The 16,407-nt window shown below is 47.2% G+C and overlaps 1 protein-coding gene, 1 non-coding gene and 1 pseudogene across 2 annotated transcripts; 2 read left to right on the plus strand and 1 right to left on the minus strand.

Annotated features, from left to right (window-relative positions):
* Positions 1-9,660: 9,660 nt before the first annotated feature.
* LOC142995563 (uncharacterized) lies at positions 9,661-14,667 on the plus strand. The gene is made up of 2 exons (XM_076146653.1): positions 9,661-9,808; positions 14,135-14,667. The coding sequence occupies exons 1-2, from the start codon at positions 9,661-9,663 to the stop codon at positions 14,665-14,667; spliced, it is 681 nt and encodes a 226-aa protein (XP_076002768.1).
* Positions 10,372-10,551, plus strand: LOC142995762 (U2 spliceosomal RNA; annotated as a pseudogene).
* LOC142995766 (U6 spliceosomal RNA) lies at positions 10,966-11,067 on the minus strand. Its single transcript, XR_012961660.1, has one exon. It is a non-coding gene; the product is annotated as a U6 spliceosomal RNA (small nuclear RNA).
* Positions 14,668-16,407: the final 1,740 nt, after the last annotated feature.

Here is a 16,407-nt window from a genome sequence, read left to right on the forward strand (position 1 = left end):
TGTCTACTGAGGAGTCACACACAATGAAGGGAGCGGGTGGGGCTGCGTTCAATCGGAAATCCACAACCATCTCCTTTGTCCTCAGAGCATTAAGCTCCAGATTGTTCTGCCTGCACCATTTCACCAGACGATCAATCTCCCACCTGTAGGCGGACTCGTCCCCATCAGAGATGAGTCCAATGAGGGTGGTGTCGTCTGTGAACCGCAGGAACTGGACTGACTGGAGGTGCAGTCGTTGGTGTACAGGGAGAAGAGCAGAGGGGAAAGAACGCAGCCCTAACGGGAACCGGCGATGATGGCCCGTGAATCAGAGACGTGTTTCTGCAGCTTCACGTGCTGCTTCCTGTCAGTCAGGAAGTCTGTAATCCACCTGCAGGTGTAGTTAGGCACGTGGAGTTCATAACTACAGAGGTCGGTGTGACGGGTCTGTAGGACGGGTCTGTAGTCAATAAGTCCTGTGGTCCTTGGCTTCCTGGGGATGGGGAAGATGGTGCATGTGGTAGAGCGCTGCAATACCACTTTCCGCCTGAGCTGGGATCCGTTATACTGGGGAGGCGCTGTTTCATCGTGTACAGAACAGACCAAATCCTGGACAATATTGTTGACCAAGCTATAACTTTGCTAAAAAGTAAAAATTAGAACGCTTCACGATTGTGCGTGTCATCCTTGCAGGATGGCGCAAGGATGCAAGGATGACAAGGAGGCGCAAGGATGACACGCACAATCGTGAAGCGTTCTAATTTTGACTTTCTAGCAAAGTTATTGTTTGCTCCGCAATATTGTCCAGGATTTGGTCCGTTTCGTACACGGTGAAACAGCGCCTCCCCAGTATAATGGATCCCAGCTCAGGCAGAGAGTGGTATTGCAGCGCTCTACTTTCAGCCACCTGTTTGGCAGTGTCACCTCTCAGACACAAATTTGCCGGTTCCAATACAACTCAAGTCACACCAACTCTGGCATTTCTTTTTGGGGTTTGCATAATTACCTCGAGTCAACACAGAATGGACTGGAACTTTCCTTATCAGATGTAGTAGTTTGTCTCTGACTGAAACCAGTGGCATAAACTGGCATTAAAGTCGATTGTGCGCGTCATGGCCCCTGGCGCAAGGATGACACGCACAATTGTGAAGCGTTCTAATTTTGACTTTTTAGCAAAGTTATAGTTTTCTCCGCAATATTGTCCAGAATTTGGTCTGTTTCGTACACGGTGAAACAGTGCCTCCCCAGTATAATGGATCCCAGCTCAGGCGAAGAGTGGTATTGCAGCGCTCTACTTTTCAGCCACCTCATTGATTTGTATTGCAGTGTGATCAGGGGAGAGCGCGAACGCAGTCCCTCATATGAGAAATTATGCAGTCGAGATTCCCACATTTGGGGAATTTGCAGGGGTCAGCACAAAACCACTACAATCACAAATTAGAATTACAAATACGTCATAATAACAAAATACAAATTCGAAATACAAATGCATTATAGTCATCATAACCACAACCATGCCTGGTAAAACAATACAAAAAAAACCCCAAATAAAACAAGGAGGTCAAGGCATTGAAACTCAACACGTAGATACAATGTAGGGGCTTTGGGAACCAGAGCAAATATCACCCTTACACCCCCCATAGATTATGATGATTTGTTCTGAAGCATTTACTAGAGCTTCCTCTTAATTGGTAAAGGCCTGAGCACTGGTAGCGAGTATGATGCATAATGGGTGACTAACTTGAGTAATTATATAGCGGTGCAGGCCTAAAGAATTGCTTGACTGGGAATCAGACCCAGGCCGCGGTGGTGAGAGCGCCGAGACCAGGGGTGTCAAACTCATTTTAGTTCAGGGCCATATTCAGCCAATTTTAAACTCAAGTGGGCTGGAGTAGTAAAATCATAACAAAATAACCTATAAATCGATGTAAATGGACAACTCCAAGTTTTCCTGTCACTTTATAGCATATCGCACAACATGTTGCTGTATAGCAGATATACACACGTGTATGCTGTCGTTGTATAGATTGTAATTACTCATACCTCACAGTCAGATGCACATTTGCACTTTGTAACCTTGTAACCTTTGTAACCTATTCTGACATGTACTGTTCCCCCATTGTATGTACTTCGTACCCCCTATTGTGTGTACTTTTTATCTACGTTCTATCTCGTTTTCATTCTGCACTGTACTGTAACTGTTGCATAGTAATTTCCCTTTCTTTTAGTGCAAACAAAGTACAAGTTCATATTGCAAATGTTTACTTTTATTTTACTATCTTTTTCAAAACATATTATGAACAACATGAAATTTCTTAACCTTCCTGCTGTCCTTGTCTGCTTCCAACTGGCTTTGAACCCATAAACATATAAACCAGCCGCTGTCCTCCTATTCTGTATACGCCCTCCGGGTCAAATTGACCCACAATGCCATGTTGCCTCCTGCTGTCCTGGTATTCTGTACCACCCATGTAATCACCCATGAATCCCTTTTGGTCATCTGGATGGGGGTCCAGGTTCTGTCTCAGCTCCATTAGGAGGAGTCTGCTATCGCTTAGTAACAAGTTTCCAAGAAATTACTGTGGGGTCAGTTCCAAAAGCATTTGAGGGTGGACTTCTGAAGCGATGCGGATGCAGTTATCACAGGAGATGGTGAAGTCATGGTGATGAGTCACTTGAGGGTGTGTTAGCAGGAGGTAATTACCATCCACATCACAGGCTACCTTGAGGAAGAATCCAGAGATGAGAGCGCGCTTGATATTATTGCAGTTTTCTTGCCATCCAAAAGTAGGAGGTGAAATAGGAAACTCTATTCCTTGCAACACCTCAAGCAGCTCCGCCCTGATCACCACAGCCAGCCTTAAAGCAGCATGATGGAGGAAATGTGTTGTGCACCACGGCTCATTCTGATGATACTCTATGACGCCATTATTGATGAGGATCAGGTGGTCCATAAAAAGAAAACAAACCGTGTAGACCCAGAGGAAAGCCCACACCCTGTGCTGCATGATCACAGTTGCAAGTTACAAGAACGCTTCATACTTTGCCCTCTGCCTCCTTGTGACCTTCTCACTGAGGTCAGGTGCTTCTTTAGGCGGTATAATTTTTTCTCATCCAACATATCGTATCCTACTGTTTTTCTCGAGGTGTTTACGGATCTGACAAATTTTCCAATATCTTTGAAATAATCTTTAACCATCACAGTTTTACCAAAGGTCTCATCCAGGAAGACATTAATCTCAGTGAGAGAATAGAGCTCACTGCTCCTCCCAGCCGCAGTCTGACTGATACTCATAGTCCATCTATGGTGCACGGACTCTGCCGTTGTGGATACCCATTGTTCTGCTGATCTGGAATACCTGGTTATCAAGTGCAGGCCCTTCTACCTTCCACGTGAGTTCACCTGCATTGTTGCTGCTGCGGTTTATGTCCCACCGGATGCTAATGCAAAAGTGGCCATGAAAGAACTTTATGCTGCCATCAACAAACTGCAGACCATACATCTGGATGGGGCCTTTATTGTTGCTGGGGATTTTAACCACTGCACTCTACGGACTGTTCTTCCAAAGTTCCACCAGAACGTCTCCTGCTCCACAAGGGGACAAAGAACTTTGGACCATGTTTACACCAGTGTAGCTAAGGCATACAAAGTCACTCCCCTCCCCCACCTTGGTCACTCTGATCACCTCTCTTTGTTCCTGATCCCCAAGTACTCCCCCATCATCAAACAGATCAAACCCACATCAAGGACCGTCAAGATCTGGTCCGAGGGTGCTGATTCCATTCTCCAACAGCAATTCCAACAAACAGATTGGAATGTGTTCTCCGCTCAGGCCACCACAGACTCCCTGATTAACATTGACATTCTCACAAACTCTGTCCTGGATCATATCAACAGGTGTGTGGGCAGAGTGACATCACTTAAAACAATAAAAACTTTCCCCAACCAGAAGCCCTGGATGAACAGAGAGGTTCGCCTTCTGCTCAAAGCCAGAGATGCAGCCTTCAGGTCTGGAGACCGGGAGGCCTACAGCTCAGCTAGGGCCAACCTGAGGAGGGGAATCTCACAGGCCAAACATGGCTACAAACTGAAGGTTGAAGAGCACTTCAACTCCTCTGACCCCAGGCGTATGTGGCAAGGCATACAGACACTCACCAGCTACAAACCACCTAACACTGTGCCCCCTACCAGCTCCACCTCCCTCCCTGACGAGCTCAACCACACCGCTCGCTTTGACCGGGAAAACAGGGAGATGACGTCCAAGGCAGATCTACCTCTCAATGATCTGCCTCTCACACTCTCCACCTCAGAGGTCTGTTCCATCCTGAGCAAGGTGAACGCCCGTAAGGCAGCTGGCCCCGATGGAATACCTGGGCGCGTGCTCAAGGCGTGTGCAGAGCAGCTGGCCGGGGTCTTTGCGGACATATTCAACCTGTCCCTGGCCCAAGCAGTTGTTCCCACTACCTTCAAGACCGCCACCATCGTGCCAGTGCCGAAGCACTCCACCGCTACGGCCCTGAATGACTTCCGTCCTGTTGCCCTCACCCCCATCATCGCCAAGTGCAGGATTTTGAGGATTTTGAGAGTGTGAGGAGGTGCTTTGAGAGGACCAGCCTCTCAAAGCACCTCCTCACACTCTCAAAATCCTGCCTGCCTGCTACTTTGGACCCTCACCAGTTTGCCTACCGCCACAATAGGTCAACTGAGGACGCCATCTCCACGGCACTTCACTCCACACTGACACACTTGGACACCCCAAACTGTTATGCCAGAATGCTGTTCATTGACTTCAGCTCAGCATTCAACACTCTTCATCCCTCTGCAATTGGACTCTGGACTTTCTTTCTAACAGACCCCAGTCTGTTAAGATAGACAACCTCTCCTCCTCCACTATCACCCTGAACACCGGCGTGCCACAAGGTTGCGTGCTAAGCCCTCTCCTTTACTCCCTATTCACCCATGACTGCGCTCCCATCTATGGTTCCAATTCCATAATTAAGTTTGCAGATGACACCACGGTGATAGGCCTGATCAGAGGTGACGATGAGATGGCCTACAGGGAGGAAGTACGGCACCTGACCACGTGGTGTGCTGACAACAACCTGGGACTCAACACCAAGAAAACCAAGGAGATCATCGTGGACTTCAGGCGGGCCGGGAGCCATGCACACACCCCCATCTCCATCAACGGAGCTGCAGTGGAGCGTGTGCCCAGCTTCAAGTTCCTTGGCATCCACATCTCCGATGATCTCACCTGGTCCATAAACTCCTCCACCCTGGTTAAAAAGGCGCAACAGCGCCTCTACTTTCTTCGGAGCCTTAAGAAAGCTCACCTTTGTCCCAGGATCCTGGTGAACTTCTACCGCTGTACCATTGAGAGCATTCTCACTAACTGTATCACAGTATGGTATGGCAACTGCTCCGCATCAGACCGGAAAGCACTTCAGCGGGTGGTGAAAACCGCCCAAAGGATCACCGGTACACAACTGGACAGCATCGAACAGATCTACCGTCGACGCTGTCTGGGCAAAACCAGAAACATTATAAAAGACTCATCCCACCCCAACAATAAACTTTTCACCCTCCTCCCATCCGGCAGGCGTTACAGAAGCCTCCGCTCTCGCACCAGCAGGCTCAGGAAGAGTTTCTTCTACGAGGTGGTGACCCTCCTGAACTCTACTCCATTCCCCCACTCAACTCCATCCTCCCTCTAGCATCATCTTGCACTCCACTGCAATTTGCACAACTTTCTGTTTGCACTGATCATTTACATTTCACTTCCATTTTGCACTAAAACTCCTTGCACTATCTATTAAAAAATGTATTAATTTATATTTATAGTTAGTATATATAGTATATATAATGTATATAGTTTATTCTGTATATATTCTGTATATATTCTGTATTCTGTATATATAATAGTACACTTTTGCACTTTCTGGTTGGATGCTACTGCATTTCATTGGCTTGTACCTGTACTTGCTCACTGACAATAAAGTTGAATCTAATCTAATCTAATCTACTCTCCCCTACATCACTATGATCCTGACCTGACTGAGGGGGGCATGTCCGTGACCTCCCCGCTCCTCTCTGCGGTCTCGGCCAGACCCAAAGCCGCAGAGCTGGTCTGTCTGTCTCAACATGCACACACAGGAGTGTGCGGCTCCTCCGACCGTGCAGCAACCTCGTCCACCTGCTCAGTACTGGGAGGAGCAGACACCTCCTCCACCTGCCCAGTATCGGGAGGAGCTGCGTGCTCCTCCCGATACTGAGCATTTGATTGGTAATGAAAGGCGGAACACCTGAGATGGTCACTCTGGTTGAAGTTGCAGCCAGAGGAGACACCTGGATGTAACCACTGCTGATCACCACGCCACCCTCGATCAGCTGATAGACGCACCGCTCGTGCTTCAGAAACACCACTACAGCTTTGTTCATGTGTGAGGCGTGAAACCCGTATTTTGCAGGCTTGCTGGGAATATACTGCCGGAAGGGACAGCGACCTTTATAATATATTGGGTATATTGGGTTGGAAGGAGAGAGAAAGTATAAAAAATATCCAACTACTCAAGACAGCATGTACATCCAGTGATGAACTTGCAATGTCACCTTGACGCCTATGTAGGTGACATAGATGGTCCCCGCTGCCAAGGCCGGCGGGGACCTTGCCTTTGCGCTGAATGATGTTCAGTCGAAACTTTTTTGTGTGGGCGCGTGCGTGGGGTGGAGGTGAGGATGGGGGATGGGGGATGGGGGGGTCGTATACAGAATACTAGGAAAGCCGGAGGCAACATGGCATTGCTGGTCAATTTGACCTGGAGGACACGGGCGTATACAGAATATGGGGACAGCGGGTGGATTTTATGTGTATGAGCTCAAAGCCAGCTGGAACCATCTTTGGCTTTTCCTCTCTTCCACACACACACACACACCCGCTGTCCTCGTATTCAAACAGATTGTTGTGAAAAATTAATGTTAAATGTTCCAGGCATGGTTTAAATTAATAAATCGGAATAGCTGAAAGGTATAAATAAATCTGTTTAATTTAAATAAATCTGTGTTTTATTTGTTCAAGAGAAAAACGTTTCTCGCTGTAAAGCAATACAATACAATACAATACAAAAACCCGGCGTATCATCCGAGAAGGTGATCGGCTGCAACCTGCCGTCCCTCCAGGACCTGTACGCCTCCCGGACCTTAAGGCGGGCAGGCAAGATTGTGGCTGAATTCTCCCACCCTGGACACAATCTGTTTGCAACCCTCCCCTCTGGCAGGAGGCTGAGGTCCATCAGGACCAAAACCTCACGCAACAAATTCAGCCCCTTGCGAGGACCCAGGAGGTGGTGGTGTGACCTGAGGAGCAATGGGGAGTTTTTTAAAAGTATCCACTTGTTGGGTGTGGGATTGGTTTTGGGTGTTTTTCACTTTCCTTTGTGTAAAAATGGGAAACCAGCACATGCCACTCACAGTGGCCACAATCAATGTATGTAGGGTAACAAATTAAAGGAGGGCAAGAACTGTTTTGTCAGCATTGGAGGGTGTGCAGGCAGACGTGGTTTGTCTGCAGGAATGCGCGCTTCCATATCGCCCCTCCTACGGGCAATGGGAGACAATGTGGCGTCTGGGGCCGTCTCTTTGGAGCGGCTTGGCAGAAAACAGGTGTGATGGGGTGGCAGTTCTGGTAAAAAATAAGGGAATACAGGTGACGGGGAGCACAGTGGTGGTTTGTGGTAGGGCACTGTTCTTATCACTGTCATTTAATGGAATGCAGTTCAATCTTTTTAACGTTTATTGTTCACCCTTAAAGAAGGAGAGGTGGGAATTGCTGCAGGAGCCCCCCGCCTACCTTCTGGGACGGGCCCCAGTGATATTGGCGGGGGATTTCAACTGTGTTCCAAGCAGGGTGGGACGTAAAGGGGTGGGAAAGGATTTTAAGGTGGACAAGACCTCGTTCTACTTACAGCGACTCCTGACAGATTTTAAGCTCCAGGACATGTATGCTGGCCTCAACCCGGGAAAGGAGGGGTTTACCTGGCAGACGAGGGATGGGACCCGGGCGTCGAGGATTGACTTCCTCTTTGCCAGGGGGTTTGCAGGTCTGACTGCATCCCTGAGCCCAGTGTTCTTTTCAGATCATTCCCTGCTGAGCTGCCCCCTGTCCGTGAAGTCGGGTGTAGCGGTGGGCAGAGGTTTATGGAAGCTAAACTGTCGGCTGTTGGAAGACCTAGCAGTAGTAAAGGCCTTTAGAGCACAATACAAAGACTGGCAGTCCCTCCAAGTTTTTTTTGATACACGGGCTGAGTGGTGGGAGGAGGCAAAAAGAAGGATCAAGGGCTTTTTCATTCAGCAAGAGAGAAGGAAGAGGGCAAAGGAGGGCAGGGTGTGGGGGGGGTTACAGAAACGTTTAAACAGGTACGCCGACTTAGTAAACATGGGCTTTGATTTTAGTGAGGATTTGGACGAGGTGAAGAATGAAATGGCAACATTAGCAGAAAATAAGAGCAGAGCCATAATGTTTAGGTGTAAGGAGAAGGAGATAGATGAAGGGGAGAAATGCACCAGGTACTTCTTTAAAAAGATTTTATCGCGACGTGTGCTAATGACAGGCCTGAAGGGGGAAGATGGGGGAATTAGGAGCGACACGAAGGGCATGTTGGGGGTGGTGGAGAGTTTTTACTCAGAGGTATTTGGGAACAAAGAGGTAGAGGAGGAGAGGATGGGGGAAGTACTGGAGTTTGTTGATGGGGTGGTGCGGGACACGAGGGAATTGGAGAACGGGATAGGGAAGGAGGAGTTGGTGGAAAGCCTTCACTCGTTCAAAAAAGGGAAGGCCCCGGGGTCAGATGGGCTGCCTTATGAGTTTTGTTTGGGATTTTGGGATGTGCTTAGTTCTGATTTGCTAGCTGTCTTCGAGGAGTTTGAGAAGCTCAGTATCCTACCGAAGAGCTTTCGGGAGGGGGTGGTCACTCTCCTTTTTAAGAAGGGAGAGAGGGAGGACATAAAGAATTGAGACCTATCACCCTGCTGAACTTTGATTTTAAACTATACAGCAAGATCTTAACCCGCAGGATGAAGACTGTGCTAGGTGACGTGATCCACCCGTATCAAACTTGCGCCGTGGCTGGCAGGAGGATCACGGACAGCCTCTTGCTGGTAAGGGATGCCATCGGGTACGCGAGGGACAGAGACATCCGGCTCGCTGTGGTAAACCCGGATTTTGAGACGCGTATGATCGGGTTTCGCACTACTACATGTTCCAGGTACTGAAGAGAATGGGTTTTCCGGAGAGCTTCTTGGCGAGGGTGGGGCTGCTCTATACGAGTGTGCAAAGCAAAGTGTTGGTGAACGGGTGTCTATCGAAAGCGGTAAATGTCAACTGTGGCGTCCACCAGGGTTGCCCGCTGTCGCCGCTCCTGTTCGTGTGCTGCATGGAGCCACTGGCACAAGTTTTGAGGAGGGATACCCGGCTAAGTGGGCTTGGCATTCCAGGAAGCGGAGGGCAAGAGGCAAGATGCATCCTGTATATGGATAACGTGACTGTGCTCTGTACAGACCAGGGTGCAGTTGACAGAACGTTGGACAGAACAGAGTGGGTTGGGCAAGCGTCGGCAGCAAAGCTGAACAAAGACAAATGCGAGGTCAAATTGTACGGACGGTGGACAGAGACTGAGCTCAATAGAATGCCCCTGGCGGTGAATACGGGCCAGATGAGGATCCTCGGGGTGTTGTTTGATTCAGAGGGACAGGGGGATGGAAATTGGGAGGGGGTTCTGAAAAAAGTGGAGAGGAAGCTGCAGTTTTGGAGACTGAGGCAGCTAACTTTGGAAGGTAAGAACCTCATTTTGAAGGCGACGATCCTACCTTTGTTGCTTTTCGTCAGCGTTGTATTTGTGCCGCCACGGATTGTCCTAATGCGGCTGGATCGGGCCATTTTTCATTTCTTTTGGGGGACGAAATGGGACAGGTTGCAGAGGGTGGTGCTAAAGAGGAGGACGGAAAAAGGGGGGAAAGGGATTTTGGATTTTCATTCTGTGTTGTGGTGCCATTTCATTGCTTTGCATGTGTCTATGTGCCTGTCGTTGTCTTGTAAGGCGGCATTCTTTGTGAAATTTTTTGTGGGATTTTAATTGAGAAGTATTGGTGTCTTGAAAGTTCCTTTGACGGTCCCGCTCGCCTTTGAGATGACTGGGGGGTACGGAGGGACAAAACTGTTCTTGAAGAAAATGGGGCTGGAAGGGGTGGGGAGGGAAAGGTTATGTAAGCACAAAGCTATGTTGTCTTTTGTACAGGGCAGAGAGCCGGTGTGCCATGTGTGGGGACTGGCATTAGGCCGGTCAGAGGAAGTTTGGAAGGAGATGGCCCACCCGGGGCTGCTGCATCGCCACAAGGACCTGACCTGAAAAAAAAAAAAAAACAATTCTGTTCTTATCAGTTTAATATCTGATACGTCCCCTACCCGGGGACCATATATTAAATTGATTTTTGGAGCAGGGAGATGGAATAGGGGCTTGCTTCGTCCACTCCACGCATCGACCCGGTATTGCAGTACATCCGGGAACGGTGCACCTCTCTCAACCTGTAGGAAGGAAAATGGTCTCGGGAAAAGGTCCCGCTGGCGGCAGGCCGATGCTGCCGCACTGCTCCGTCCTGTGAGTATGCTGCCTATTCCCCTTAAATGGGAACGAAGCTAAGCTCCTTGTGCGTTGTAGGTTTTTTCCGCCAGTAAGCAGTTTTGTAACCAAGAACAGGGTACCTTGTTTTATTGTTAGTGGAGAACTTATTGCTGAGAGATATCAACATCTTACCAGCAACTAAGCAGATGCCTTTACAAGTAACAGATTTGCAATGGTGTCACATTTCCGTGCGGTATAGGCACTTTGGTGGCTTTTACTTGGTGTGGCTTATCAAAGGATCCAAAATGGTCATCATACTATATGTTTCCACAAATCCCTCAGGCCATCTCTGTGTCATAGGAAACACACATACTAAAATTGGAATGATACAGAGAGGATTAACATACACTAAGGGGCCATGCCAATCTTCTCTGTATCGTTGCAATTTTAGTGTATGTGTTTCCTGAGAAATACAGATGGTCTGAGGGATTTGTGGAAAGATATAGTAAGTTGTGCGGTCATGCACCTCAGTCCATGGTGATGACCATTTTGGATCAATTGATTAGACTCTAAGCATTTTTATGTATACAATGCACGGGGGAATACATTGTTAGTGCACAGTTTATGCCACTAGTTTCAGTCAGAGACGAACTACTACATCTGATCAGGATTCGTTCCAGTCCATTCTGTGTTGACTCGAGGTAATTATGCCAGTTTGAAAAGGCTGAGAACCGATAACCACTACATTACATTATAATGTTAATTTTCCTTCCTATAGTTTGAGAGACGTGCACCGATCCTGGATGTACTGCAATACCGGATTGATGCGTGGAATTCGCAGGAGTCAGCGCGACCGCAGTGCAATGAGTCATATCCATTTCCAGCTCCATTTCAATTTCCATTTCATAATGGTTTATTGAATCCACACAAATAAATTACAATCACAATTTACATAATTTACACAAATACATCGTAATTACAAATTAAAAATTAGTATCACAAACACGTTTATTATTTATAATTATCATAACCACAACCATGCCGGATAAAACGATACAAATACTCAGAAAATAAAACAAACAGGTTACAAACCAGCTTTTGTACAGGGCAGTGGTGTACACCCTAACCAACATGCCTTGACGTCATCCCTGCTGCACCGCGATATAAACCCTCGCCTGGTTCTGTTGGTCCTCTGTCCCCCATGATCATTGTCCATGCTGCATGCCCCCACATGTCCTTGGCCCATTCCAGGCCTTTCCACCTCTGTTCCCGGCACATATAGTCTTTCACTGTGGCTAATGTGGCTCTTCCCTGCCTTACGCAGATGTTCCGCGCTATCCACCATGCTTCTTTTATGCAGTTTAGAACAATCCATAGGCACCTCCACCTCTGTGCATTTCTCGGCCTGCCTGCTCCGTACAGGACCATCCGGCACTGTGCCGCCGATTCAGCCTCCAGGTAAAACTTCACAAGTGTCTCACACTGGTTCCACAGAGCCTTTGCCGCTACGTAGTCCCACAAACAGTGCTGGACCGTCTCCCTGCCCTGTACAAAAGACAACAAAGCATTGTGCTTCCGTAATATTTCCATTCCCACACCTTCAAGCCCCATTTTGTTTAAAAACTTTTTCATGCCTCCATAGCCCCGCGTCATATTAAGGACAAGTGGGACAGTCAAAGTCATGCATTTTTTTGGCACCCATGGAGCAGTTGGGGGTTTGGTGCCTTGCTCACGTGCACCTGGAGTACTCTGGAGGCAGACTGGCAACTCACTAGCTACAGAGGCGGACAGTAAGGGAGTACATTAAATTGAGTACTGTACTTAAGTACACTTTTTAGGGATCTGTACTTTACTCGAGTATCATGTTGGGGGAGTACTTATGACTTTTACTTCACTACATTTGAAAGGCAAATATCGTACTTTTTACTCCGCTACATTTCTATCCATAACCATGAGTTCTCGTTACTTTTTCTAAAAAAAATAAAAAGGCGGGGAAACCCTGTGGATTCAGTATTTTGTTTTTCCTTCTCAAACGTGATTGGATTGTACAGGTGCCACTGACAGGGACAGCCTATCAGCAATCACCTTCAGTTTTCCTACCATGAACGCAAACTCCATGGTCAGATTCAGTTGGACAGTAATTATTCCGGAGAATGTCAGGAAAAATTACGGGGACTTTTACCTTCTATAAAACGGTTCGGAAAAACGACCTCAGGTAATACTAGTCCCGTGCGAATACGACCTCTAAAAACGTATGTAGGTAGTCCGTCATGCCCTGTTTAAACATATTTTTCACTGTTTCTCGTGCATGGAGGCACTTAAAGAAGCCCTCGGTATCATTGGCAGTTGAAATATAATAGCTTGGGGCAAAACCGAAGTGTTCTGGACATACGAACACCGATAAAAAAAGAAAGTCAAATTCATCAGAGGCCGAGACTTTACCACCACTGTTGATGGGTAATATTTGTCTTCATTAATTATTATCAACGTGTACAGAAGTCCCTATATGCCTATTCTTTGCTATTATTATCCTCCTGCTGATGAAGTTTTGAACATGATATAAGGAAGCAATGTAACACGCCCATGGCAACAGCTGGTGACAGCAAGTTACCCCTCCCATTTCTGGTATGATACAGGGATTTCTTCAGGCGAATTGGTCATTTATATTGCAGTCAGACGTCCTGAGGTAAAATTATTTTACCCCACGTCAAACTAATCCCATCCGATTATGGCTTTATTTGTGAACATATGCATATCTAAGTGGGGGAACGCTATTCTTATGACAACGTCACAAAGAATACTATAATCCCCATTTCACCACGGCTGATGTCTTGAGCGTACTTTACCTGAAGGCCTAGATTAGTCTTTATAAACCATAAAGTCATTAATTAAATCATCAAAGCAAGTTGGAATGTTGAATAAAGTAACATTTTAAAAATATGAAAGTGACTTTTTTGTCAATGATTTTATTTTCAAAATTTGTTACATTCTTCAAGGTATTAACATTAAAGATTCCATAAAAACTCCATCCAGGAGGTTTCTATAGGTAAAGGTAAGCACTGTGGCAGTAATAATACAATATTTAGAAAATGTACTTTTGATACTTAAGTACTTTTAAAAACAAGTAAAAATGTCAACCTTCAGAGACGCTCACACACTCTTCTTCTCTGCTCTGTGTGGAGTTTGTATAAAGAATAATTGGTCCTGCAGACTGTATTCAAATGGAACCCTGCGTTTATCTTCTATTTCGCCCACCCGCTCGTAAGTATGGCCCTTCCCTCCTCTCCCTCCTGCTCTAACTCTTGCTCTTGCTGCTCTAAGCTTTCTGAGTTAGAAAGACGGATCCGTCTGCCAGAGGAGAAACAGAGTAGCCTGAATAGTCAACTGTTAGCTGCAGCGGGTCCTATTAAGACAGCCGGCAACGTAGGTAAGAACGTAGCTGCTAGGTATAGCTCAGCTAGCCCGCCCCCATCCACCCGGGAGCTTGCTATGGTCAGGTCGCCTGCTAGCCCTTCACTCCGGCGTGTCTGTACCCCCCCAGCTCTTGACCAAGCGGCTCCCCTGACACTAGTTATTGGGGAATCGATCAGCCGCAGCATTAAACTAGCTAGGCCAGCCAAGGTTCATTGCTTACCGGGAGCCAGAGCTCCTGACATAGAAGCAACGCTTAGAGTGCTGGCGGACACTAGGGCTAAGGCTAATGTTGTTAATACACACTCGCACACACATAGCTCCCACAGCGTAACAAACTTTGATAATGTAGTAATCCACGTCGGCACCTCTGAGGTCACCAAATCAAGTTTGGCTAGGGTGTATGACCTCGCTAGAAAGGTGTGTCAGCATCGAGTAATTGTCTCTGGCCCCCTCCCCGCAAAGGGTAATGATGAGAGGTTTAGTAGACTGTTTTCTCTGAACCGGTGGCTGGCAAATTTCTGTAAAGAGCAGAACTTAGTCTATGTTGATAACTGGGCCTCCTTCTGGGGGAAACCTGGCTTGCTAAAGAGAGACGGCCTCCACCCTAATGCACCCGGAGCCCATCTACTTTCAAAAAATATTAACCATGCACTAAAATGACTCATGAGTTTAGAGCCTGCCAGGTCACAGGCTCTTAGAGAACCTGTTAGGCACTCGTCTGCTGTGGTTGGAGATTCTCCCAATAGTTTAATTCACTCCATGGAAACTGTGCTTCCTTGCTCTAATATTTTGCATATAAGGTCTCCTACTAACAGACCACAAAAAATTGACTGTGTATTGTCAGTACGTCACACTCGTTAAAGAGGTGCTCGCTACTCTGACACTAACAACCTGATAAACATTTGTACACAGGAATCACTGTGCCCCCCTGTGAATGGGACTGGCATTAATATGGGCCTGATTAACATCAGATCCCTAGCCAGCAAATCACTCTTAGTTAATGATCTGATCCAAGAGCATAGCCTGGACATGTTGAGCCTCTGCAAGACATGGCTCAAGGATGATGACCACATGCCTTTGAATGAAGCGTCTCCCCCCTGCTTCACCCATGCTCATGCTGGACGCTCCTCCAAAAAGGGTGGTGGCGTAGGCTGTATTTTTAACCTGTCCCTCTCTCTCCTTGTCTCCAGGAAATGCATTAACTCTGTTTTCTCCTCGTTTGAGGTACTAACTCTCATTTTAGCACACTCCAAGGCAGGAAATCAACCCTCCTTCTGTTCTGTGGTCATCTACCGCCCTCCAGGCCCTTATTCTAAGTTCCTGGAAGAATTCTCCACTTTTATTACAGATATGGCAACCCATGTGGACAATATTATAGTTCTGGGAGATTTCAATATCCACTTCGAAAATGGAAACGATTCCTTTTGCAAAGCTTTTACCAACCTCATCGACTCAGTGGGCTTCTCCCAATACGTCCAGGAGCCTACCCACAGAGGTGGCCACACGCTCGATCTAGTCCTGGCACGTGGGCTAGGCGTAACCAGTGTAAGAATATTCCCGATCCTGCTTACATTATCGGACCATTCGCTTATCATCTTCCGTGTGGAGGGACTGACCTGTGACAAAGGCAAGCCACATGCCTTCCTCAGCTGCACTATAGGTCCTAGTGTCATCAACCAGCTTGCTGTGGAATTACCGCAAGCCCTAGAGGTATTAGAACCTAACGGGACCTCATTGGATACTCTAACCGACAACATGAACTTCCTGCTGGCCAGCACCTTGGAGTCCATCGCCCCTCTAAAGCAAAGGTCCTCCAAACGGGACAGAGTGGCCCCCTGGTTCTCGAGTGACATCCGGTCACTAAAACAAGCATGCAGACGGCTAGAACGGAAATGGCGCCTGAACAAACAGGAAGTTTTTCGACTCGCCTGGTCTGCCTTCTGGACTATAAACGAGCACTCCGCTCTGCACATTTTGGCTACTATTCAAAACTAATAAATGACAATAAGAGCAATCCGAAGTTCCTCTTTGACACAGTGGCACAGCTTTCAAGTAAACCTGCAGCCGCAGTCGGCTCTGAGCTGTCACCAAATGACTTTATGGAGTTCTTTACGAACAAAATTGATGATTTAAAAACATCAATTGTTAACTCTTTTTCTACTATGATGACACCTGCTGATGTCCCCCCTACGAGGAACCCTCCGACCTGCAGATTGAGCCTTCTTGAGACGATCTCACTGGCTAGTTTCGACAAGATGGTTGCCTCCTCCAAGCCTACTACCTGCCTACTTGATCCTCTGCCTACCAAAATGATAAAGGACCTATGCCCTGTACTCGGGGCCTCTTTTCTTCATGTTATAACATGTCTCTCTCAACAGGGGTTGTGCCTGCTGCTTTTAA

Source organism: Genypterus blacodes, unplaced genomic scaffold (genome assembly GCF_046128005.1).
Source record: "Genypterus blacodes isolate CSIRO-AG114 ecotype Tasmania unplaced genomic scaffold, CSIRO-AGI_Gbla_v1 ptg000033l_1, whole genome shotgun sequence".
In the NCBI taxonomy this organism is placed as follows: domain Eukaryota; kingdom Metazoa; phylum Chordata; class Actinopteri; order Ophidiiformes; family Ophidiidae; genus Genypterus; species Genypterus blacodes.